General features: G+C 42.3%; 1 protein-coding gene across 2 annotated transcripts in view; it reads right to left on the bottom strand.

Moving 5' to 3' along the window:
• Positions 1 to 1,488: 1,488 nt before the first annotated feature.
• The window catches only part of lrp6 (low density lipoprotein receptor-related protein 6), a 51,618-nt gene continuing 26,991 nt past the window's right edge, over positions 1,489 to 26,115 (bottom strand). The window contains exons 6-23 of one of the 2 annotated variants that reach the window (XM_034673299.1): positions 23,711 to 24,107; positions 22,474 to 22,645; positions 16,921 to 17,137; positions 16,505 to 16,794; positions 15,464 to 15,690; positions 15,189 to 15,373; positions 14,753 to 15,079; positions 14,370 to 14,572; positions 14,066 to 14,277; positions 13,263 to 13,453; positions 9,504 to 9,713; positions 9,241 to 9,366; positions 8,910 to 9,146; positions 8,705 to 8,815; positions 8,365 to 8,595; positions 8,135 to 8,271; positions 7,887 to 7,984; positions 1,489 to 6,738 (exon numbers count right to left, since the gene is read on the bottom strand). In XM_034673299.1, the coding sequence (XP_034529190.1) occupies positions 6,438 to 6,738; positions 7,887 to 7,984; positions 8,135 to 8,271; positions 8,365 to 8,595; positions 8,705 to 8,815; positions 8,910 to 9,146; positions 9,241 to 9,366; positions 9,504 to 9,713; positions 13,263 to 13,453; positions 14,066 to 14,277; positions 14,370 to 14,572; positions 14,753 to 15,079; positions 15,189 to 15,373; positions 15,464 to 15,690; positions 16,505 to 16,794; positions 16,921 to 17,137; positions 22,474 to 22,645; positions 23,711 to 24,107 (3,872 nt within the window). In that variant the 3' untranslated portion in view covers positions 1,489 to 6,437. The remainder of the gene's footprint in view (positions 6,739 to 7,886; positions 7,985 to 8,134; positions 8,272 to 8,364; positions 8,596 to 8,704; positions 8,816 to 8,909; positions 9,147 to 9,240; positions 9,367 to 9,503; positions 9,714 to 13,262; positions 13,454 to 14,065; positions 14,278 to 14,369; positions 14,573 to 14,752; positions 15,080 to 15,188; positions 15,374 to 15,463; positions 15,691 to 16,504; positions 16,795 to 16,920; positions 17,138 to 22,473; positions 22,646 to 23,710; positions 24,108 to 26,115) is intronic. The other variant, XM_034673300.1, reaches the window with a different exon arrangement.

Below are 26,115 nucleotides of genomic sequence, written 5' to 3' on the forward strand. Positions count from 1 at the left end.
GACTGACTGCCATGTAATCCAGGCTCTGACCGTACAGACTGCTTAACCACACAATTTGAAATATATAAATAGGCTACATGACTACAAATATATAAATGATACTGTATACACATATATGTGAAGATGAATAGATTAAGGCTGTTTTCTATATTTATACTTTTATGCTTCTTTTTTACTGTCGCACTTTTTTGTATTTCCATGTTACGGCATTCGTTTCCCTTTCCATGCCCGCTGGCTTCCACTGGGAATCCTGTGTTTCACGTCACAATACTATGAACTAACTATGGGTAATTAATTCCCTTACGCTAAGGCCCAATCTCAATGTCCTCCCTCAAGCACTCACTGATTTTGAGGCGCGTTCCCGCTAAGTACGCGAGGGCTTAGGGCTGTCCCTCTGTCAAATCATCAAGTGTGTGAGGGATCTCTCTCTGACATTTTGAGCCCTTTATGCCCCCTTTCCGTAAGTGGGCATTTCTGCAGACTTAGCGTAAGAGAATTACCCACAATTCATAGTATTGTGATGTGAAACACAGAAATCCTAGGAGAAGCCTGCGAGCATGGAAAGGTAAACGAACGCAGTAACATGAAATTTAAAATAGTGTGACAGTAAAAAAGAAGCATAAAAGTTGCAATGAAATCTACAGGTAAAAAAGTTTGCCTGTAAGTATAAATATAGAAAACAGCCTTAATCTATTCATCTTCACATATATGTGTATACAGTATCATTTATATATTTATAGTTATATAGCCTATTTATATATTTTAATTGTGTGGTTAAGCAGTCTGTACGGTAAGAGCCTGGATCACATGACACTCAGTCATCCCTTAAGAGCCTTGAATTTGAGGAAAGTTGAAAATTGTGCAATAAAAATTCCTAATATCGCTAGGATAAGCTGGTGACGTCATACAGGTCACGTGAAAAGTCTCAAAGTGCTGTCCTATTTCAGTTCTACAGTTTGAGCCCTTACAGCCTCCTGCCCTCAATCACTTTCCAGCTGACGTCAATTAAGTCAAGAAGGGCACAGGGTTTAGGGAGGACATTGAGATTGGGCCCTTGAATGGGACAGCACTTTCCGACTTCTCACGTTACCTGCATGACTTCACCAGTTCACCTTAGCGATATTAGGAATTTGTATTGCACAATTTTTACTTTCCTAAAATTTAAGGCTTTTAAGCATATGGTCTAGGTCATTCACTTACGTTAAGTCTGCAAAAAGGCCCACTCATGGTAAGGGGGCATAAAGGGCTCAAAAAGTCAGTGAGAGATCCCTCACACACTTGATGATTTGACAGTGGGACAGCCCTAAGCCCTCGCAGACTTAGCGGGAACGTGCCTCAAAGTCAGTGAGTGCTTGAGGGTGGACATTGAGATTGGGCCTTAGTGTACATCCTAAATCAAGGGTTTAATTCTCACATTTCTTTCTAGGGGACCATATTGGTACTGATAATATTGCATAACCCATTGCTCAAATAGCACACAGACACTCATTTTAAAAGTTCACTCACTTTATATTTAACAAAAAGAAAAAAAATCAGCATTTCATGAGTTACAACAGCTTATGGTGGCAGCTGGATGGGCTGTACAGGTCCATCTGATACTCTGTTTACAGGTAAAGCAGTCATTGTATAAAAACGGACAGTTAGTGGAAATCAAACGAACATGATGAACCAAATGTTGGTCGTCTCCACAAACATCTTCAGAGCACCATGAGAGCAAAAACAGATGAAGGATAACGTCTGACGACACAAACTTCTCATTTTTCTGTCACGAGAAGAAAAAAAAAAACAAAAAAAAAAACTGGAGACCAAAGTGCTTTTTCTTTCAAAAATGACCTTTTCAATCTTTTTACATTTCTACTTCCTTTGACCTTTTACAGCCATGTTCATCACAACCTGTACAAAGTGTCCTCAGAAGACAAACCTCGGTCTAAATCAGAGACATTAAACACAAAGAGGACTCAAATTCACCATTTAACGTTTGATTTTTTGAGTTGAAAAAGATTGAATTGTTCCCTCCTACTGAATCTGTGAAGAATGGGAGTAAAGTGAAGGCGAGTATCAAACCACAATATTGATGAATACATTAAGTGATATAAGATTGTTACTGATTTGAATCAAAGTTACACATTTTTCAGGGTGTGTTGGTGGCTCCAAATCTTGGTGCAAAGCATTAAAAGTTCATTTTTGAGATGGTTGGTATCTGGCCCCTTAAATCTGAAAATCCATAATTCTTATTGTTTTTTTTCAGTTATTTATACCGTAAAAAACTGTATTGATACCCTTGAAATTCTTGATTCCCCAAAAGCTATTAATTTGCATCCATAAAAACAAAGTTTGATCAATTTTCTGTAAATGAACTACAATAAAACATTTCAAATATTATGGTTTGATTTCAACATAAAATCATTTTGCAGTTCTTGTTCGTCCTAGAAACACATTTCAGATTAGAAAGGATAACAGATGATTTCACAGCAGAGTACAGACATGTCTTATATCATATGAAAGCTTTCTGTGGAAACATGATGCTGATGATGATGAATCCAGTCTCCACAAAGCTGTCGCAGTTCTCAATCAGAGGGAACAAACAGGATACATGAGGGGTAACAAAGAATCACCGTGAGAACATTTTGAGAACAGTTTGGAAGAACGTTCCCAAACACCAGTAAGATGATAAAATACGAAAAATAAAACTCATCTCGTCTTCACTGAGTCTTCTTCTGGACTCTTTTTAACAAACCAAACGTCCACTTTTCTTTTTTTTTTTTTTTTTTGTTACACAACTTTCCTCCAGCTGCACGACAATACGACGTTTTGTACCAGAAATCAGCTAAAAAAATAAAAGTCGTGTAAAGTGCAGATAGAGAATGAGAACGTCTCCCAAGAAGTTTCTCTGGTGTGTTTTTATGAAACACACCTGGAGGAGTCAGAGAGTGATTGTACCACAGGTAGAGAGCTCAGCCGAGGATGTATGGAGGCAGCAGAGGGCCAAAATGATGAACTGATAGACTGGGTCAGGGTAAACCGGACTTTTGGCAACGTTTGAAGTTCTCTCCAGACTAAAGACACTTTTTTTTATTGTCTGCACGATCGGAAGGCCATGAAAAATTAACAACAACAAACTTTGATTGGCTGCAAAAGATCATTTTTAGGCAGGTTATAAAATAATCTGTGCACCAGGACCAAAATATCTGAGCATCTTAATAACTTTAGCTGATTCTAACGTTTGTATCCGAAACAATGACTTTGATGTCCCGTAGTGCCAAAAAGTAATCAATCATGCACTTCAAAGGTCATCGTTTCTGCACCAAGAATTTAATTTTCACCACTAGTAATCGCTTTGCATCAGAGTTTTTAATTTTCCTGCAAAAGGACGATTATTTCCATGTTCAAATTCATGTTTTTTTAATCATCAAGGCAACAATTTATGCGCCACGACAAATACATTTTGCACTCAAGATTTGATTATTCAATTTCTTGTTTTGCAGATTAGTTTTGGTCTAAAGAGAGCTTTTGATTGGTTTTTGTATTTGATTTAATTCCTAAAGTGCAGTACAATAAGAAAAAGTTGTCTTTATCTGATTAACGGATCCAGTTTAAAAGCCAAAAGACGAGTCTTCACGATTAATCTGCTGCTACGACGTGTGAAGCGTTGTTGGGATTGTCAGATTCATGCTGGTGTTACTTTTCTCTTCAGCGTGACCTCCAGAAGCTCGACCACAAACCGAGCGAGTTCGACGACACGGAGATAAAACTCTCCCCCCCCAACCACCCCACCACCCCACCCCCCTGACAATGAGACGATGCAACGAGTTCTCTTAAAAATATATTTCTGGTCGTCACGAGAAGCACAAAGACAAGAATAAATTCATTAAAAAAACAGATGTTTGTTAAAGGCAACAGAACGGATGCCTCGTGTTCGTCCTCTGGTCCCGGCCTCGTCTGCCTCCACATCGATAAAAAAGATTCTTTTGGCACAACAGTCCTTCAAACTTTGACTTTACAGACACTAAAAACCTGGATATGTTCTTCGATTGACTGATCTGAGATTGTCTCCGTACGTCTGAAGTGATTTTCTGTAGAAAAATATAATGAGGCAATATAAAAAAAGACGGAATGAAAAGTACTGCAAGAATTCAATGGATAGATTTACAATGATTTTCTATATAGCTTATAAATACGTATCTACACAATATGTGGTACAAAAATACTATAGAGCATTTAGTGGGCACTGATTTCCTCTGTGTGTTTTTCCCTCAAAGTAACAGAAACAGCAAAATAAAGAGAGATGAAGACGTGGAACTGGTCAGGCACAGATCGTGTTCATGGAGGAAACGCTGTGTCCTCCTCAGGAGAGAACAAAGGTTAAAAAGAAAGATAAAAACATGGAGGATGATGCAGCCTGTGTTCAGCTTTGGGTCGATTTTCTCTCAGGTGCAGTCGAGCATCGAACGTTTCAATGAGAACAAAAAAGTCAAACACAACAAGCGTTTGTTTTGGTTTAAACCTGTCTGAACATCAGGACGCCTGAGGATGTGAGTCATGTCACCTCCAGCTGATCTCGAATACTTAGCGGGAAAATATTTTAGTGTTTGTACGGAGGCCCAGGAGGGACACAAAAAAAACCTGATCATGTTACCAAAACAAAATACTTTGTCGTGCTTATTGCCTTTATAGAGCTGTGGGAACATCATGCAGATTGTAGTGGGAAACTCGTAGTTTGTAGTGCCCAACATGTTGTTTTATGATTGTAACGTAGCTTTAAATTCTAGTAGTTTGTAACTGGAAAAATGTCGACTGTAGCGGACAATAATAAGGGCCACGTTGTTTCAGACGACAACGTAATGTTTAGAGGGTAATTAGGAGTTTGGAGAGGGCAATATGTCGTTTGTTGAGGGAAACTCAACATTTAGTTTTGAGACTGCAACATGTACTTTTTAAAAAGGGATATAACTAGTTTATAGTGGGAACGTTATGTAGTCTGTAGTTGCTAATATGTAGTTCGTAGAGGGCAATATGTAGTTAGTAGTTGCTAACATGTAGTTTGTAGTTGCTAACATGTAGTTCGTAGAGGGCAATATGTAGTTAGTAGTTGCTAACATGTAGTTTGTAGATGGCAACTCAACATGTAGTTTGTAGTTGCTAACATGTAGTTTGTAGAGGGCAACATGTAGTTTGTAGAGGGAAACATGTAGTTTTAGAGGGAAACTCAACATGTAGTTTTAGAGGGAAACTCAACATGTAGTTTTAGAGGGAAACTCAACATGTAGTTTATAGTTGCTAACATGTAGTTTGTTGTTCCTAACATGTTGTTTGTAGAGGACAATATGTAGTTTGTAGTTTCTAACATGTAGTCTTTTAGAGGGATATTAGTAGTGTATACTGGGAAATGGAGTTTGTGGTGGGCAATCTGTAGTTATTGGTTGGTATCATGTAGTTTGTAGAGGGCAAAAGGTAGATTGGGGAGGGCAATAAGAAGCTTGTATCAGGCGACTCGTTTGTAGTGAGTTGCAGGTTGTCTGTTAAGTATCATAAGTAGTTTATAGTGAGTAACATGTTGTTTGTAGACGCAACAGTTTTATTTAGAGGGAAATTAGTATTTTATAGAGGGCGAGATGTAGGCTGAGGGATCAACAAGTAGTTTGTAGAGGGCAACATTTAGTTCGTAATCCAAACCAGTGTCTGATTGTCTTGAGACTTTGGGAGCACTTGACAGTTTTTTTGTGCACATTAGAAACATTTCAGTCCCTCCAGGACCTCCGTAGTTAGAATCAAGCTGAGCCTGCTTCGTGGTCGGCGCTCAGAGTGGTTGGTAGTTTGATTGGGTAATAAATATGTGCCTTACAGAGTTATTGCTTCAGCTCAGAGCGTCCTGTTTTCATGACTCAGCACATGACTCACATCCACACAGACACCATCCTCTGAACCGTTTCAAAATGAGGAGGTAAATTCAAATCAAAGACCCAGTACCACATCTCCTCCAGCCACTGCTGATCCAGTTTCCATGGTAACCACAGACAAGATGGCCGCTGGTCCTGTAGCTGTGGTTGTTTTTCATATTTGGCATCAGATAAGTTAAAACGTCCGCTGATCATCGTGTGCTTCGTGTCCTTCAGCCTCTTTTTCTCCTGGTTTAAGGCAACTTATATTTGTGATGATTTTAATAAAACCTTTTCTTAGAAAATGTACAAATTTCTTAATACAAACCTCTATGGCATCAGTAAACACTGTATAGAAAATATATAAATATGCTTTTCTCTTTTTAATGTACAAATGTTCTGCAGCTCCCGTTTCTCTTTGTTTCCTTTTTTCGTCCTGCTCCTCGCTCCTCCTCTTCCTCAGTCTCTCTTTCCCATTTTTAACCTCATATATGCACAATTGCTATTTACAGTGAGGGGGCGGAGCTGTGCGGAGGGGGGGGGGGTTGTGGGGGATTTGGCTCACGAGGAGTCCGTGCAGGGCGATGGCGGCGGCGGGTAGAGGTGGTGGGAGTAGCTGCGTTCGGTGTAAGGCGACGGCGGGCAGCTCTCACAGTTCTCCTCCGCCGACAGATACTGGCTGCGGGGCGTCGGCGGAGGCGGGAAAGGCTCCGAGTCGTAGTTGAGGTCGCTGGTGTAGCCCTTGGCGGCGGCGCTGGACTTGAGCGGCGCCCGGCGTCCCGGCGTGTAGTCGCTGTCGCACACATCGGTGCTGCAGGGGGTGGTAGGGGGGGCGAAGTGACGGTACGTGTACGGTCTGTAACTTAGAGAGAGAGGAGGAAGAACACAGAGGGAGGTAAAGTCAGTCATTTCATCATTTCATCATAGAGCCAAAGAGGAGGAACACATCCACAGATCCGATATTCTAAAGGTTTTTAGACGAGAAACAGTCGCCAAACGATTGGCAGTCTTGACCCGTCATCCGAGGGCAGCCGCCTACCTGGCCGCGGTTTCAAATAAAGAAGAGAAAAAGGGGGAAAAAAGGAGAGAAAAAGGAAAAAAGGAAAAAAGAGAAAAACAGAAAGAAAAAAGAAAAAAAGAGAAAAAAAAGGGAATACATGAAAATAGAGAAACAAGAGGAGACAAAGAGTAAAAAGGGAAAAGGAAAAAAAGATAAAAAATTAGAGAAAAAAAGGAGAAAAGGAAAAAATGAAAGGAGAAAAAAAGGAAAAAAGGAAAAATAGAGAAAAAAGGAGAGAAAAGAAAAAAAAGAAAAAAGAAAAAAGTAAAAAAAGAAAAAAAAAGAAAAAAGAGGGGAAGAAGGGGGAAAATGAAAAGGGGAAAAAAAGGGAAAGAAAGCATAGAAACAGAAAAAAAAGGAAAAAAAGTGAACAAAAAAATAAAACAAAAACATGAACAGTCAGAATATACATCACAGCAGATTTATGTGCAGGACTGAGTTCTACACAGTCATGCTGGATTCTGTTGTTTCCAGATCTCTGAAATCGACTTAGTGAGATTAATGTGACGAAAACAAAAGAAACATAACCGCGAACATCAGTGAGCTCAGACAGAGCCAGAGAAAAGTTTCTGACACAATGATTCCAGGAAAGATGAAGTTCTGTTTGTGTTGAAAAGTAAATAAAATTAGTCTGAAATCCACCGCGAGAGAGTAAACAAACTCTCACTCTGACCTCAACTGAAGGAAACGATCAGATGCAGAGTTCACAGAGTTCTTAAAGCCAGCGTGTGTTTAAACCCGCTCTGTGTGTTTAAACCCGCTCTGTGTGTGTTTAAACCCGCTCTGTGTGTGTTTAAACCCGCTCTGTGTGTGTTTAATGAGGGATGGATATAAATGTCCTGAAGTGAGGCGGACTGATTTTACAGTCACACTCATCCGTTGTTACTCTCTGCAGAAGTCTGAACGTTCCTGAAGGTAAAGCTGTCAAAATGAAGTCAAAGTTTTTGTACCTGTATGATCTGTGAGTTGAGGGACTGTTTGATGAATAGCCGAACTCCATGGTGTACTGAGAGCGGACTGTGGCGGGTGACGGAGGAGGATTCAGGATCTGACGAGGACAAAGACAAACAGAAAGTTCAGGTTATCATCTTTGAATCTGAGGAAGAACAACCCACACAATCAGATGTGAATAAACCGAGCTGTTAGCATCCCTGGTTGTGTGTTAAATGTGTTCTAAGTGTGTGTGTGTGTGTCTCACCGGGGGGAAGTATGTCCCTTTGGTGCTGGACGAGCTGCTGGATGACGCTCCAGTTACATGAGCACGGTCGTACGGCGGCCCGCTGCTCCCGCCCATAATGCTGAGTGAGCCGATCACAGACTTCCCTCTGGACATCCCTGCAAAGAGGATCAAACACACACACACACACACGTCAGCATCACGTGTCTTTTATACATTTAACAGAAAAGGTGGCGGTCGTCTCGTCTTACCCGGCAGCGAGCTGGACAGCGAGCTTGGGTGCGGCACGTATCCCAGCGGCACCGAAGACGGCCCGTGGACCACAAAGTCGTTGGTGACCGTCTCTCCGTCGTCCTTCATCTGAGGACAGAGGACGCGCTGACACACAAAATACACCGCCCCAACGACGAACAACGCCATGACCACGCCAACGATGGAGCCGATGGTGGTGTTGGGAGGAGGAGGAGGCTCCTCTGTCGGATCTGAAACCACAGAAGAAGAAGTGGAGGTTATGTTAAATACAATTTTGACACGTTTCTTTCATTTTGAAATCATGAAGATAACTGAGATGTTAATCGTGTTCAGACTCACAGCAGCCGATCTCGTCAGAGTTGTCGGTGCAGTCCATGTTGTGGTCACACTTCTTGTGTTTCCCGATGCACTGACCGTTAGAGCAGGTGAACTGATCCGGAGGACAGCGGACTGGAAGACAAAAACACAACATTTAATCCTCTTCCTCCTTTCTTTCTAAAGAATGAGATCAACACGCTCTTCATCTCGTCATCACCTGTCTCACCTTCACACTTGTTCTCGTCAGAGCGGTCCTGACAGTTCACCTCTCCGTTGCAGCGCAGGCTCAGGTCGATGCACTGCCGGCTGTCGCACTGGAACTCTGACTCGGAGCACACGGGACAGTCCTCCTCGTCGCTGCTGTCGTCACACTCCGGATACCCGTCGCACCTCCACGCCTGAGGGATGCAGTCCACCTCTCCTGACGTGCAGGAGAACTGCTCGGGGGAGCAGGTGGGGGGCTCTGAGGAGGAAGGAGAGGAAGGAAGGGACACCAGGTGAGACTGGGTTCTGTTTACACCAGTAAGAGGAGCTGGATTTGATGGAGTAGGTCTCACCTCCACAGGAGAGCTCATCCTGCAGCAGCACCAGGTGGACCGGACACGAGCAGCGAGTCGTCCCATCGCCCTTCACGATGCAGATGTGGGAGCAGCCGCCGTTATCCCAGGTACACGGGTGTTTACCTGCAGAGAGAGACAACAGGTGAGTCACTTGAGGAGAGCTCATGTAACACACACACACACACACACACACACACACACACACACGATCTTAAAGAAGAGCTGGTCTAGGGATTGATGTGACAGTAACTGAGACTCACTGTAGTCCCTCATGTCCAGCTCGTGCACGGCGTGGATGTCGCTCAGGTACGCGATGCGAGCCTGGATCTTAGTGCGCCCCTCTCTCGTCGTCTTGTCGATGCGTTCGATCATCTGCTGCTGCTTGTCGATCCAGTACAGGTGGTCCCCGAACACCGTCAGACCCACCGGCTGCAGGATGTTGGAGTCGGCAATCACGATCCGGTTGGCTCCTGGTTTTCAAAACAAGGCACCGAGGGGAAGAAACAAAACAAGGTTGTAGGGACAAAAACTTCAGGAGGAGAGGGAACTGAACGGGTGAGAAACTGAGGGGTTGAGGCAGGAGGGGAGGCAGGAGGAGGGGACAGTGATATATTGAAGTCAACATCTGATTAACTACACAGGAGATAAAAACAGACACAGTTAGAGCTTTGAGAATCTGGGCGCTCAGGTCATAATCTGCAGCTCTTTAAATGAGCTTCTGAATGATGTCTGCTTCTCTTTCTCAGAAAAGCTTTGTGTTCCTAATGAAAATGAATCACTGACACATGTCTGCAAAAGAGGTCTGAAATAAAAGAGGAAGACAAAAAATAGAGACTACAGATTAACTGCATGAGGAACGAGTCTGAAGCCAGCGCTTGTACTTCTCCAATATTTAGAGACGTGATCAGACGCTCTGTTCCGCCTGAGTCAAACATTTTTAGACTTGCAAAAAGAAAATAATCCAACTTAATTACTTAATCATAAACACAAACATTAAGATATTTCATTCAGAAAAATCAGGTTCAAAGTGTTCTAGTGTCCTAAATGAAATTCTGAGTTATTCTAAAGAAGATTCATGGCTGAATGTTCCTTTTCTTTCTTTTTTAATTACAAAATAAAAATTTATAAATTATGTTCCTTTCTTTTTCTGTTTTTTAAAACAAAATGAAATAAATAAATAAATAAATAAAATAAAATAGAATAAAATGTCCCTTTTTTCTCTCTTTCAAAACAAAAAATATTAAATAAAAAAATAGTGAAAATGTCTTTTTTTTCTTCTTACGAAATAAAATAAAACAAAATAAAATGTTCCCTTTATCTCTTTTTTTAAAAAACAAAATGAAATAAAACAAGATAATAAAATTACCCTTTTTTCTCTTTTTTAAAACAAAAATAAAAAAAAAATGAAATAAAATGTCCTTTTCTTTTTTCTTTCTTAAAAAAAATTAAAAATTAAATTAAAAAATAACAAAAATTAAAAACAAAATAAAATGTTTCTTCCTTTTTTATTTTTATTTTTCTGAATTTAAAATTAAAAGTAAAAATAAAAAATAATTAAAATGCTCTCTTCTTGAAGTGTTTCTGGCTTCATTAACAAAACTAATATAACACTAGTATAAAGAGAAATTTAAGTCTATTCAGTGCTGATTATTCATTATACACTGAAGTTCTTTAACCCAGTACAAATGTCGACAAATTTCAAAAAGTCAAAAAATGTTAAAGACTCTGGAGCAAACTTCAGAACTACACTCAGTTATTGACTGTTTTGGTGATTTGGCTGTTATTAGCTAAAATGGCCTGCAGGGGGCGCCATCCGCCTCTACATTGTGAACCAAAGCATCCGCCAATGACTCCTCAGGCTACATTTAAAGCACAGGACAGAGTTTTCCTGCAGATCCAGGTCCTCAGTTCTTAGGATCTGAAGGACTAGGATGCGGTGTGTGACTCTGTTGTGTTGGTTTGTAAAAGGATCTCAGAGACTAGGACTCGGGGGGTGACTCGGCTCTGCTCACAGATGGTTTACATTCCTGTCGGCCTGCGTGGGGCTCTGGAGAATCACTGGAATGTGCTGAGCTCGAGGCTCGGAGCCAACTACAACTTTCAAGGAAAAAAAAAACTCCCCAAAGAAGAGTCCAGAATCCGATGTTCACACATTCACTCCCCGTTACCCTCCCACCACACACACACACACACACACACACACACACACACACACACACACACACACACACACACACACACACACACACACACACACACACACACACACACACACACACACACACAGCAGAAACACAGTACGTTTACATGACGTTAAAAGAAATCAATATGGCGTCAGACTGACTGAAACTGGACTTTTAAAATCCATGTAAACATGTTAATCTGACTGAAATCATATTTCTCGGATGCTGCCTGAAAGGCAAAACCCAGGGATGAAAAGCTGGGAGACCATATTTCTTGTAATCGGACTAACACACCTCGACAAAGCAATTGGGGATCTTTTATCTCTTGCATGTATATACTTCAATCGTACCCAAACTTGACTAGGTGTTCTGTGCATGCTCTGTAGTTTGCACGCTGGGCTTTGACACAGAAACCCAACAGAGTAAATGCACAGAAGGAAGACAGGAAGTAAACTGAATCTCCACAGAAGAAGAAGAAGGAAGGTAAACAAGACGGAGTGATTGTATTGTACGATACTCAAGATACAGAGATGAAGAGTTGTCCATGTTTCACTGTTAGACATTCTACCTGTTCACTTCTTGCTAGCTTGTTTGATGGTTGTTTTGATATCTATGGTGGCCCTGAAGGAAAAAAATAATTTACAAACGATGTAACACTTTTACCGTTAAGTCTGACTCCTTTTAGTCTGACTCCATTTAGTCTGAGGTGATGTGGTCTGAGGCCGCTTCATCTGAATTCTGACACATGATGATGGTTTTGCGGAGATATGACGGAGCTTTTCCGGAGACATGATGCTTTTTCATCTGATGTCTGATAACTCTCTCTAAGATCCGAGGATGTCCTAAGATGTAAACCATGTCCATCTCCGTTTGGTTTCTCTCCATCAAAACAAACTAAATGACCCCTCACTCCATCACTTCTGGATCACTTCTGTTATTTGGTACCTTCCCTTTCAGTAAAAATGAAATGTTAATTTGTTTCAGAAATGGTAAAAGTGTTTCATCTTTTGTAAATTTGTTTCCTTAAATGTAAATTTGTTTTGGCCTTGGTAAAAGTGTTCAGCTGATGTAATTTCATTTTATAAAACATAAAAATGTTTTCCAAAATGTAAATTTGTCTCCGACTTTGTAAAAGTGTTTCATCTTTTGTGTTTTGTCCTTCAGGGCCACCGTAGATATGTGATGTAAAAGGTCAAAGAGAGGAAGGTCTGATGGTAACGAGCTCTCAGTAAGAGGTTGTACACTGGGACGAGGAGAGAAGTCCAACTTAAATGTTTAATCCAGCCATAGCTGTAGCTCCACTAATCTGTGCATGTGAACGCACCGACATACGGACACAGACCTCCAACCACTCAACTTTAAAGACAGCGGATATGGGGGCGCCTTTTTTTTGTTTTGTTTTATTATTAGTATTTTTTTATTATTAGTTTTTTCAATATCTCTCCACTTCAATTTATTTATTTTGCTTATTCCTTTTTCTTACTCCCTCAGTTTTGAACTGACAATATTTAAATCGCTGCAAGATCCATTACTACTACCATATTATTATTATTATTATTATTATTATTATTATTATTATTATTATCTTACAATAGTCATCTGAACTTTGTTGAAATACCATCAACTCTCTACCAGTATATTTTCTATTAGTTATTCTGTCATGTCATGTGTTGTGTATAACATTGTTAATTGTCCATCTGCAAATGTCTGTCATGAAAATCACAAATAAAAAATAATAATAGTAAAATAAAGAAAAGAAAGGCAGCAGATAAGAAACAGACAATAAGACGTCCCGCTAGTTCTCCTGTAGTCTTCGTCTCCCCCCCTCTGACTCACCTGACAGGTCGCTGCTCTCGATGCGTCTCAGGTCCGAGTCCACCCAGAAAAGCTTCCCCACCTCGTTATCGATGGCTAGAGCAACGGGCTTCCCCAAACCACTGAAGAACAGAACCTCGCGCTCCGTCCCATCCAGCGCCGCCCGCTCAATCTTCGGAGAGCGCTCCAGCAGGTTAGTGAAGTACATGTACCTGCGAGACAACGCACAGGGACACACGTCAAAAGGCAGTTCCTGTTGTTTGTTTGTTTCCTCTCTGAACCACACAATGACCCCAGACATCTCTGCTGAAAGGAAACCTGCAATCATGGCTCCAAACGAGCAACGCAGACCACGAGCTGAGAGGCTGAGCTGATCCGTGAAACCCCAGAGACTAACGACAACAACAAATGACTGTGTGGTGATATCTAGACCCTCATAAATCACATTAAACGCCTGTTTAACGGAGGTTTATTAAATAAAGATACCTGCAAGCATCAGAGAGGAACATCTGAAGCTCTTTAATGAGTCCTGGAGCCGGATTTAAGAATAATCTAACATCTAAAATAAAGAAGAAATCTGGCTCACAAAGTGAAAACTGATGGCAGACTCCCAAATCCCTCAGCAGCCAGCAGGACAAAGGTTCATCAGGGGAGGAGTTTAACTCTGTGACTGTGTTTCTATTCTTTCATTCAGTGAAGGAAATTCATCTAAAGAATCCTCTCTTTTTTGTAATCTGATCATTTCCTGTCAAGTTAAGTTCCAGACATTAAACTTATATCTCTCTCTGTCTGTGTATGTAAGTAAAATCTGGGACCACACTGACCCTCTCTCCGGGTTGACCACGATGGCTCTGGGTTTGTCGTGCTCCCCCCTCAGCACCACGCCCACCCTGCTGCCGTCCGTGCGCGTCACGTTGATGACGTTGGTGACCTCACTCGTCCAGTAGATGAAGCGGCTGTAGATGTCGATGCTCAGGTCGTACAGCTGCAGGCCCTGGCTGGCCCCGCCCATCGAGCTGGACACCACCGTCATGCTCTGCGGGGAACCAGAGACAGGGTTAGATGTGGGTGGGGGGGGGGGTATTTTGAAACTTCTGGAACAGGAGACAGCTCAGTTGGGGTTCTCACCTGGTTGCCATCCTCTTGTGCTCGGCGGATGACGTTCTGCTTGGAGTCGATCCAGTACAGGTGTTTGTCGAGCGGGTCGTAGTCGATGGCGCGGACGTTCCTCAGGCTGTGGATGGGCAGGATGATATCGGGGCTCTGCTGCTCGTCGATCACCATCCGATTGATCGCCGTCTTCTGACTAAAGAGGAGGAAGGAGGTCGGAGCTGAGGGAAAAGAGAGGAAGACGTGTTTAAATAATCAGATTCTCATTGTAGAAAGGAAACAAAGCTCACGCACACACCTCTATGATCACAACACTGTAATCTGAACCATAAATGATTCCTGATAGACCTGTTAACTCTTATTTTCTACAGATTCATCAGCTGAAGTGATCTACGTCTCACCGCTGCAGGTCTTGTTGTCGTAGTTGAGGGAGAAGTGGGCGGGGCATCCGCACACAAAGCTGCTGACGGGCACGGCGAGGCAGAGGTGGGAGCAGTGTCCGTTGGTGGAGGCGCACGCGTTCCAGCCGCCCTGCCGCGACGAGTGGAACACCAGGATGTCCATCACGTAGTCCAGATGGCCCTGGATCAGCGTCCGATTCTGCCCGCTGGTCTTGTTGGCGCGCTCAATGCTGCGCTGGCTCCAGTCCGTCCAGTAGATGTAGTCTTGGTACTGGGTGAGGCCGAAAGGGTGAGGCAGGTCATCGGCGATGACTTCCCGGTCCAGACCTGGAGAGGAGGAAGCAGGAGAGAGGAGATGATGAAGGTGATGAGATGAAGGAGGAGAAAGAAGAAAACCTTGAGGGAGTGGTTAGTTCTGGTTTGTGATGTCACTCACCGAGCATGTTGGAGGACTCGATCAGCGTCGTGTCCAGGTCGGTCCAGTACAGGCGTCTCTCTGCATAGTCGATGGTCAGCCCGTTCGCTCGGCCCACGTCGGCCACCAGCGTGATCCGACCCGTCCCGTCCATCGCTGCACGGTCTATCTTTGGCTTCCCGCCCCACTCGGTCCAGTACATGTACCTGAACATCAAACAGAGACAGAGTCAGGGTCAGGGTCAGATAGTGGTCCTCTCAGATCTTTCTTCTTCTATGATTCTTCTGAGTCCTCACCCTTCAGCTGGGTCCAGAGCCAGAGCTCTGGGACTGTCCAGGTCCTTCCAGACCAGGACCTGGCGATGCTGCCCGTCCAGTTTTGCCACCTCGATACGGTTGGTTCCGGTGTCGGCCCAGTACAGGTTCTTCCCCAGCCAGTCCACCGCCATCCCCTCAGGGTAGTCCAGACCGAACTCCACCACGTGCTCCAGAGCGCTGCCGTTCATGAAGGCCCGGCTGATGGTCTGCAGGGGGGGACACAGAGACCAGGGAGAGGTCAAAGGTCAGGTTAGACTGAGAGACTAGACTGAGATAACTTCTTTCACATGACAGAATAAGAAGCGTAGAAGAAGAAAGAGAAGGAGGTAGATTAAAAGAATGAGGAGCAACAGAGGAGGAAGAGGAGAGGACGAGGGGAATGGGGAGGAGGAGATGGTGAATAAGAAAACAAGGAGTGGATGAGTATAAATCAGAGGTATCAGTACAGAAAGAAGGAGAAAGAGGAAGAGTAGAGGAATACAAATATAAGATGGAGAAAAAGGAGGATGAGAAGAGGAGCAAGGAAAGAAAGAAGAGAAAAAGGAAAAAGAAAAGGTGCCACAAACTAAAGACTACCAAAAAAAAGGAGAAGTGAGAAAAAAGAGACATTGAAGCAGAGGAAAGAAGGAGGAGAAGGAAGAAGACACAGAAGAAGTTGGTGAAGGAGGAAAAAAAAGATGGAGGACAAGAAGGAGGAGAGGAAAAAGTACAGGAAGCAGAGGAGAAGGAGGAAGATGAGGCTGTGTCAGACAAGATGGAAAAGAGGTTGACTAGGAGCAGAGAGGGGAAAAAAGCAGGAACGTGAAGAAAATCAAGAAGGAGGAGAAGAAGTTGATGAAGAGGAAGAATCGGTAAAAAAAAAGGAGAGAAAAAAAGATAAAAATAAGAAGGAAGGAAAGGTAGTGGAAGAAGAAGATGATGGAGGTTATCAGCTTGATGTCTCCTCCTCTCCCTCTCTTCTCCTCCTCTTTTCCTCCTCCAGCAGCTGAAGGTGTGACTCCTCCACCTCCTCTTCCTCACCTTCAGCGTGATGTCGGTCCAGTAGATTCTGTTGTCGGTGACATCGAAGTCGAGCGCTGACGCCTCCTTGACGCCGGTGAGCGGGATGGCCACGTTGTTGTTGTTGGTTTCCAGGGAGATGCGGCGGATGTCAGTGTGTCGGGAGAACAGGAGGAAGGCCTCGGGGACGATGCAAGTTCTCATGTCTGCGATGAGTTCAAGTCCGATGGGACATCCGCACTGCACGCCCGTAGGCTTAAACAGGCACAGGTGGCTGCAGGCGCCGTTCCCCTCTGCACACGGGTTCGTACCTGAGGAGGGGGGGGGGGCAGATGATACAAATCAGCCCCATCAGGAATTTATCAGGAACACACACTGAGAGGACTTGTGGTCCAGCAGACTTTAAGAGACCTGATCTTTAGGACTTTAAGACTCACCTGTGGCTTGGTGCACGTTAGTGGCTTTGAGTCCCATGAGGTCGGGCAGCTGGTCGATGATGAACTCTCGCTCTGCGGTGCGTTTGTGGACCCGTTCGATGCTGCGGCGCTGCCAGTCCGTCCAGTAGATGAAGTCTCCCAGCAGAGTGAAGCCAAAGATGTGAGGAAGTTTGTCCTCCACCAGCACCCGTCGACTCGTCCCGTCCATGTTCATCACCTGAAGGACACACAGGGAGAAGGATGGAGAGGGTTAGGACGGATTTCTGCAGGTTTGATTTATTTGAATCTGTTTCATAAGCAGCTGAAAACTCCTCACAGCAGCTTCAACAACAAGAGAGAAATACATGCTCGCAGCTTGAAAATGGGAACACTTCCTGGCCACGACAATGAACTTATTATCTCTCAGCCCGGGTGAAAACAAAGCATCTTGAACAACATCTTTTAAAAAGATTTCACAGTTTCTTGACCCTCTCACAGACCGAACAACTAACCGTTTGATCCAGACAACAATCCACAGATTGAGCCAAAATAAAAGGAATCCTCTGATCTGAACTCTTCCCTTATGTTCAAGCCCGTACTTTGTAACAAGGATGCAATAAATATCAGATTTATAGTATCATAAAGTCAGGGAAGAGTAATACGCAGCATGTGCACACTCCTCTAACCGTTGTTGGATGATCCATCTTCCTTCTTTCAGTGCAGAGCTGTCCTTCTGATATCTCCTATGTTATTTTACATATGAGTAAATCATAGACTGTATAAATAATTGACGTAGTCTCCGTGACGTCATCCATCTGTTTCGGAAGGGCTGTTTTGAAGCCAATCGTCGGCGGGAACCATATTGGATTTGCAGAAGTCAACATATGTTCTATCGTGTTAAAGAGGCGGGCTTTTAGCCTCCTCGCCAACAGCTACAGTGTTCCTGCCTGTCAATCAAGTCAGCTGTGCCTCTCATGATGGAAAATTCGTAATCCTAATATCTTTGAAAGTGCCTCCTTATGAAGGTTTTTATGAATTGGTGTGTATGTGGTTTCCAGTACTTCTGGAGCCAGCCTCAAGTGGACACTCAAGGAACTGCAGTTTTTAACACTTCCGCATTGGTTTCAATTCTCATGGCCGGGGGTTGCTGCTTGATCCTGACGTGCATGATGGTCACTAATGGCTGTTGCACAGGCAGATCCTGCTGCACATCAAGGGGTGCGAAGGCCTGTTCATCGCCGCTTATCACAGCTTTAATAATGACTTAATGCTTGTAAAATTAAAGCTTTATTCTTCTTCATTTACGACTTTAATCTTGTTAATTCATGCCTTTATGGTATAAATTTAAGACTTTTACATGTACGTTTTGTCGACTTAATCTTGCAATCTTACAATTTTTTTCTCATCAAATTACAACTTTATTTCTCAAAACGTAAAAATGATTTTATCTTTAATTTGGCCCTCCTGTTGTACTTTTGCAATAGGACCAAATCACATCCCCTTCGACCGCTCCGATGAAGCTCAAAGACTTAAAAAATAATGCTCAGTGTTCAAATCGGCTGAAAGAAGAAGAAAATTTCAAATTTCAGAACAAAGAATCCTGAAACTACATCTAAAAAACCCTCAAACACACATAATCACCATAAACCGAGTCACATGAGGATACAGAGCCCCTTTAAATATTCACAAACATTAAACACTTTCTAACGTCCTCTTTTCCCATCATACCCAGTGGCTGGGCAGATGGGGGCTGGGCACACACATTGTGTTTCTCTCTACCGAGCGTGCTCAGAAGAGCTCAGGCGACCTGGCAGCACATCGCAGCGCCGCTAATTAGAAGCAACAGCCGGAGCAAACAAACAGCGGCAGCATATGGCCGCCACATTTCCTCCTCTTCCTCTTCTTCTTCTTCTCTCACTCAAACTTTGACATCTCACTTCCTCCAGAAGTAGACGGGATTTTCTAAACCCAGAACTGAGACTGCTCAGGAGCTGCGCCACAAAACCTGGAACTGAGTTTAAACGACCACGATGATGAGGAGGAGGATGAGGGAAACTGTGAAGCTGACTACAAAGTTGTGCTGAACAAAGCTGAGATATGAAGCATGCTGGATGGGTTTTATTAACCCTTTAACACCACACAGGGAGCTGAAATACCTTCATACAGAGAGACTGAAGAGTTTACATTTTACAGTTAGATGCTGTTAAGTCCTCTTAAAGGTGGATTCACAATCATTACAATTGTTGGTCTACTTTTTAACACGTTCATGTGTTTTTAAGACTGATGAAAAAATCCCAATATTTAAGAGACATTCATTATTAATCAAAAACAAGCCGACAGCAATAATAAACATTCTTATAGGACCTTGTTGTACACGTTTTGATGTCTTAAGGTCTGAAGGTCTGAAAGTTTCTGAACGTCTCCACTAGATGAGTTGATCCTGCAGCAGGTAAACAGGCTGTAATGTCTGCAACATAATCCTTGAGGGATCAAAGTGTGTCCACTCAAAGTTTTTGTTTTTGTCCCGGACAGGCTCAGATTGTTAATCTAAGAGTCTGACAACCTTACAGGAAGGACCCTCAAAAGAGAAAGATGATTTTTGAACTGGCCACAGCTGTTCTATCACTCTCTATAAAAACACTTATTTTACCTCACGGGATACAGAAGTTGTTTGTCTAACTAAACCCTGATCAGTTAGTTAGTTTGTGTTATTTTGTGTAGGACAAATATTGTGTTAGAACCAACCAGCAACTTCCGGTCGCAAAATATGAAGCCCATGTGGAAGTGTTATAAACTGCAATTCATTGAGCGTCCACTAGCAGGAAAATGGAACTCAATCCTGACCCACATTAGAGACTGTACAAGCCTCAGTGTTTTTAAAAGTACACTGAAATTATGGCTCAAGGAAAAACAATCATGTGATCACTGAGTTAATCCTCTGAATGCATCAAACTAGAGACAATGAAATGTAATTCTAAATGTGTTATTAGTGATGGACTATTGCTGAGAATGTATTGTTTTAAATGCTGGCATGTTTTTATCATTTGTTTTGTACATTCTTATACATCTTCCTACCCAGGGACCACAGATGAAAATTAGAAGACGATTTTTGCAGCAGAAATAAACATGTTTACAGCCTGGTTCAAAAAACGGCTTGGGTCCGAAGAGCTAATTTCTCTATTGGCACACACTGTATGGGGGGGGGGGACATAATAAAGTGACATTTCAGAAGATATTAAGATTACGAGTTTTGCCCATTTAAGGACATGACTGACAGGCGGGAACACTGTAGCTGTTGGCTAGGAGGCTCAAACCCCGCCTCTTTACCTCACACTAGCTCGACAGATGTTATGTTTAGTTCAGCATTTCCAATATGGCTCCCGCTGACGATTGGCTTGAAAACAGTATTCAGGAACAGATGGGTGACGTCACAGATACTACGTCCATTACTGATACAGTCTATGGTTAGAACCAAACAAACCATTTAAAGGACTAAAGTCACACAATAACACAAAACACACAGGCAGCAGTAGACCAACAACTCCTGTGCTGTGTGAGGGAAATGAACTTCTGTAAATGGAGTCTTGTGGTTTTGGAGAAACTCATGTAGCAGCTGTTTCTGGTTTAAAATAATAAAAATAGGTATTTTCTCTGGACAAACTGGCTCACGCTGTATCAGATATTACTCCGCTCTACGTATCATAGGTGGTATCAGGAAGTACAAATGTTATCAGAGCATCTCTGGAGTGAAGTTTGTGATGAGCTTATTGTGAAAAATGCAGAGACGAGAAGTGTCAACGGAGGAGAAATGTCAGGAATCTACAGCCGGCCTGTAATCTGTGCAGCTTTCACTGATCTGACGCCACGCTACTCACTGCTCCAAGAACAGCCCTGCATGGCCGGCTGCCATCTTCAAACACACACACAGTCACACACACACACACAGTCACACACACAGAAAGTCAGCGCGGTGTGTATAAATATAAAGTGAAGTTTCCACTCCGGGCTCGTGGCCTCAGCCCAGAGGTCTCCTCTGGTTTGAGACCGCAGTGCGGAGACGGTTTCAGATTCGGCCTCGATTCTAAACAGAGCGACCGCAGCTGGAGCGAGCCGCAATCGGAACCAGATGTGGGCCCTCGCCACAGAAACTGGGTCCTCTGAGAAACCTGGAGGAAGGAGGGGGGCTAACAGAGACCCCTCAGCCCCTGCCCCGCTGAGCAGAACCAGAACCAACATAAGAACCCCCTTTTAGGGAGGCTAGAGGAGGGGGTTCAGTCCCTCTGAGGGGCTATGAGAAGGGGGGATCGTACCACCCTGAGAGGAAAACCGTAAAAATGAAAAACCAGAGAACATGGTGAGATGGCGTGAGGACACAAACCGCAGAGAGGGAAAAAAAGTTTTATTTTCAACAAAAGTGGACCGTCAACACCCTCAGAGCTCCACCGCTGCAGTCAGGTCTGATCCCTCTGTACAACACCAGACTGGTAAAACTTGTGATACTCAGAGTTCTGTTTCCATCACGGCTGAATCTTACATTTTCAGACTCACATCCTCCTGATAGATGTTAATAATCCCCACAAAGAGAAGTGTTTGTTTTGTTCTGACTTTAGAGAGCAGGAATCTGTGTCTGTGTGTCATCAACATTTATATCAGTAAGTTTCACTTCCTAAAATATTGTGTATATATTCCATCGCCCCAAAACCCCCAAATTTTCTTTTAAAGTCAGAATTTAAAGAAAATTCCTCACAAGCTGAAAACATTAAATATTTGAAATTTCCACCCCAAAAGTTATTGAAAATATTAACCATTTATTGAAATAGTTGCCTCTTAGACTCACTTACTCCCACTCTTCTCTGGAGATCATTTTCCAGCGACAATTGAGCTGGTATGATAGGAGCGCATTGTGCCCATGTTATATTTATTATTTGACATTTAATTCGAACATTTCAGGGAATTGAAGGATTTATGATACTACACAGTCCAATGCCACAAAGCCTCGAGCTTCATTGTAAAATATCTGCACATCAGTGTCCTTTTGCTGCAGCTCTGCGTCGACCATTGATAGAAATAATCAACATAAATAACAATAGAAGCAAAACTTTTTTTCACACTATAATGTCGCACCTAACGTTTGGAACGTTTAGAAGGAGGAGATACTCTCAGATACACCTGGGAAAAAATGTTAAAAAACAATTCAGCAATTACAAAATTCTGATTATTGTTTTAAAAGGAAAATGGCTGAGGGGAGTTGAGGCTATTCGAGTAAAAAATAATAATCCTGCTTACATACAAAATTCTGAAAACCCTGAGGACAAAGAAGCCGACGTTTTATTTTGAAGGCCAACAGGAAGCATCAAAGTGCCTCTCTGGCCTGCCTGGTGGGCGGTGGTGTTGAACAGTTAACCTTCACAGTGAGGAGCAGCTGAAGCAGCAGGAGGCGGTTTACAGATCAAACACACACACACACACACACACACACACACACACACACACACACACACACACACACACACACACACACACACACACACACACACACACACACACACACACACAGGATGGACTGACACACACCTCGATCTTGTCGGTCTTGGCGTCTCCCCAGTAGATCTTCCTCTCATCGTAGTCGAGAGCGAGGCCGTTGGGCCAGCCGAGGGACGTGTTCACCATCACCACTCGCTCCATCCCGTCCAGATCGGCACGCTCGATCTTTGGTACCTCGCCCCAATCCGTCCAGTACATGTACCTGAGAAAACACACACACACACAGAATATAATCAGTACATGTATCTGACTGGAGACAGGTAAAGAAGGAGAGCACTGCAGCATCTGTATCAGTATTAAAAACAAGTTCCTCCAATCCACAGATCTGATTTTTTTCCCCTTTAAATTATGGAATTTAAATGTCATTTTTTTCCTATTTAATTTTTTTTTATAAATTTAGAATAATGTATTCATATCTTGCACTACATTCAGTATTAACCTTCAATTACTGTAAAAGGTTAAAAAAATATAATAATTAAAACCCTGGATTATTTTCGTCTGATTATATTAAAATAGTATTAAAAATGACACATTTTAATTGTTTCAATCCCATTATTTGACTCCTACTTTGAAATAGAATATTTGTCTCATCTATCCTGTATCCTCACACTCTTTCTTCAGCGGTGTTCTTCATCTTTTAACAGTTATTTGTTTTTACTTTACATTTCCTGTTTTATTTTAAGCTCTCTAACATTCCTTCGTTACACAAATAGACACACCTCATCTTTATCTGATTCCTTTTTTCACAGGTAATAGAACCGGTCTTCATCTTCACACGCAATGTTATTTTTTGGCAGCTTGATGTTGCATGTGATGGATTTAATCAGCGTCCTGCTGTCATATCAGGTGTTTGCAGGTGAGGAATATAAAAATGAATGTGTGTGAGTGCAGGGGCGTTGGTGCTCACTGGACAGACTTTTGAATACTCTGTCCGAGAACTCAAGATCCACCAAAGTGTTCATATCTGTGTGAGATGTCCAGAACGTGATTATGTATTGAGTTAATCCTGATCATTAAATATCACATGCACGGTAAATTATAAATATACAATCACAGACCACTCTGTTCACTTTTATTTTAGCACATCTTCCTTTTTGGCCAATCCGTTCTTTCTTTCAATTAACTCTTAAATGATTAACCCTTTGTCTGAATTTGTCACACAGTGGTGACGACACAAGCTCAGATTTGTTTGTACGATTTAGAAGAAGCCAACAATGAATCTCTCGTTTTACTGCTTTATCTCCTTCTCTTCTTCTGAAACACTCACCCGGCCACAGGATCGAGTACGATGGCTCGTGGTTCGTCCAGGTCTTCAGAGATCAAGATCTTGCGCATGGTTCCGTTGAGCCGTGTCACCTCGATGCGGTCCGTCCCCGTGTCCGTCCAGTACAAGTTCCTGGCTATCCAGTCCACCGCGATGCCGTCCGGGTGGCTCACCTGCGACGTGACGACGAACTGCGCGTCGCTGCCATCGAGCAGCGAGCGGCGGATTGCTTTGACGTCGTCGTCCGTCCAGTAGATGTATCCCTCCACCGGGTCGTAGTCGATGGCGATGGCGTGTCGGATGTCGTCCACCTGCAAGATGATGTCGGTGAAGTCCGGCATGTCCAGAGAGATCCGCCGAAGGTCGGTCCGCCGTGCCAGTAGCAGCATTTGAGTCGCACCTGAAAGGTCGGAGGTCACAGATTTAAAGAGACAGTCACACAAAAGTACTCACTCAACTTAAGTGGACCAAGGAAACATGCTGGGTGTAATGAGCAGGTTTTCAACAACTTTATCATGAAATTAGATTTAATAAAAAGCTCAAATATCACAGTTTGTGCTCTTTAAAAAAATCTGATCAAGTGAGTTTAACTGGAAATCATTCATCAAAAAAGTAGAGAGCAAAATCTGTTAGCTGTTTTTCTGTCATAGATCATTTACTTGGAATAAATCAATAGAAATAGTCCTGCAGTGCAGTTATATTTAGACTTTCTGTATTGTGATGAAAAATCTTAAATCCTATGAAACACTTTATATTATTAGAATCTTCAAAAACTTTTAATTTTAGAGATTGACAGCAGCTTAAAGAAATGAACGCATTTCTTTAAGCTGCTGTCAATTTCTAAAATAAAAGTTTTGAGCTGAACTACGAGTGCTGAGATTTTTCCAACTTTGTGAACTTTTAGGGTCAGCAGCACCGGGTAATTTTTTTAGTAATTTCGAATGAGCACGCCATTTCTCTGTCTTATCATTAGAATCTAAACAACCTGAGCCAAAACGTTATGGAAGTCAAGGAATAATAATAAATTGAGATATATTAAGAAAAATACTCGATACAAAAATAATGAATACAAAAACAAACACAAAAAACAGGAATTGAAAATGTCTGTTCAACCAATTTAGCAAAATAAATACAAACTTTTTTTGTTTCATTTTAACAAATTTTAACATTTTTTAGTGTGTGAGATTTTGTATTTCTATAAGCATTGTGTAAAGATGTTCTGAAGGATAATTCTGCAGCAAACACACACACACACACAGTCTATATATATATATCAGTATTTTTTCTTTTTGTGACATTTCTCTGATAACTTCAAACTCTTTATTTCCCTAAAAATTAGTTGAAACTAAACGTTAAGGTTACGTTTTTTTAATTTTAGATCAGGTCCAACAGGATTGTGCAAAAATCATCCTCCCGCATCATTAGCGCCTCCTTCACTCTTCACGCATTGTAACAATATAACCTACGGTGGCCCTGAAGTGCAAATCACAACGGCAATTCAGAAATCACTACAGCAATTCAGAAAACACAACAACATTAACCAAACCGGAAGAAGTAGGTACCCTCGGGGGACATGACTCGTTGCTGATTGGACTGGTCTATCATTTTTTTGATTTGCCGTTGTGTTTTCTAAATTGCTGTTGTGTTTTCTGATTTGCTGTTGTGATTTGCACTTCAGGGCCACCGTAATAACCTCATGAATAAACAAACAACATGATAACTCCTTAAGATTGAAAGCTCAAGCTACTTACAGATCAGTTTCAAAGAGTTCATAGAGAATAGGGCTGGGCGATAATTTGATAACATAACAAATATGTGATAAAAATTTGACACATTGACGCTTGTTATTACACCCCCTTTCAGGATGTGGGTAAAGGAAGAGCAGGGAGATAACTTCTGCTGTACATTTCGAACACGTTTAATGTCCACTGCGACCAAAGTACGACTGAACACTGAATAACCGCGATGCATTCACTGCACTGTGGGAAACAAGATCACTCCACCCATAACTCTTGGCAAACTTATGAGGGAGGGCACTTCTCAAACAATACTAAACTGATACATAGAATATAATGTGATATATATTTGTTGTAAATTGAAATCAAATCACACAAATTACCTCAACCTGAGAAAAATAAGAATCTACTGAAACTTCACAAAAATCTCATCTTACACAAAAGATCTGCTTCCTGTTAGCACCGCCAAAAAAGATGGATTTAAGAAGATTATCAGAAAACTAAATCCAGATACAAACTAACAAACGTCTGGTTTCTTCAACTTTCACTCAGGAGCAAAATTTACATGAAATAATGATTTGATACTTATCGTGATAAGTATCGATATCGACTGATATGAAAAATGTTATCGTGATAACATCTTCTTCAATATCGCCCAGCTCTAATATAGAA

The sequence above is a fragment of the Notolabrus celidotus genome, chromosome 21 (assembly GCF_009762535.1).
Source record: "Notolabrus celidotus isolate fNotCel1 chromosome 21, fNotCel1.pri, whole genome shotgun sequence".
Taxonomy (NCBI): domain Eukaryota; kingdom Metazoa; phylum Chordata; class Actinopteri; order Labriformes; family Labridae; genus Notolabrus; species Notolabrus celidotus.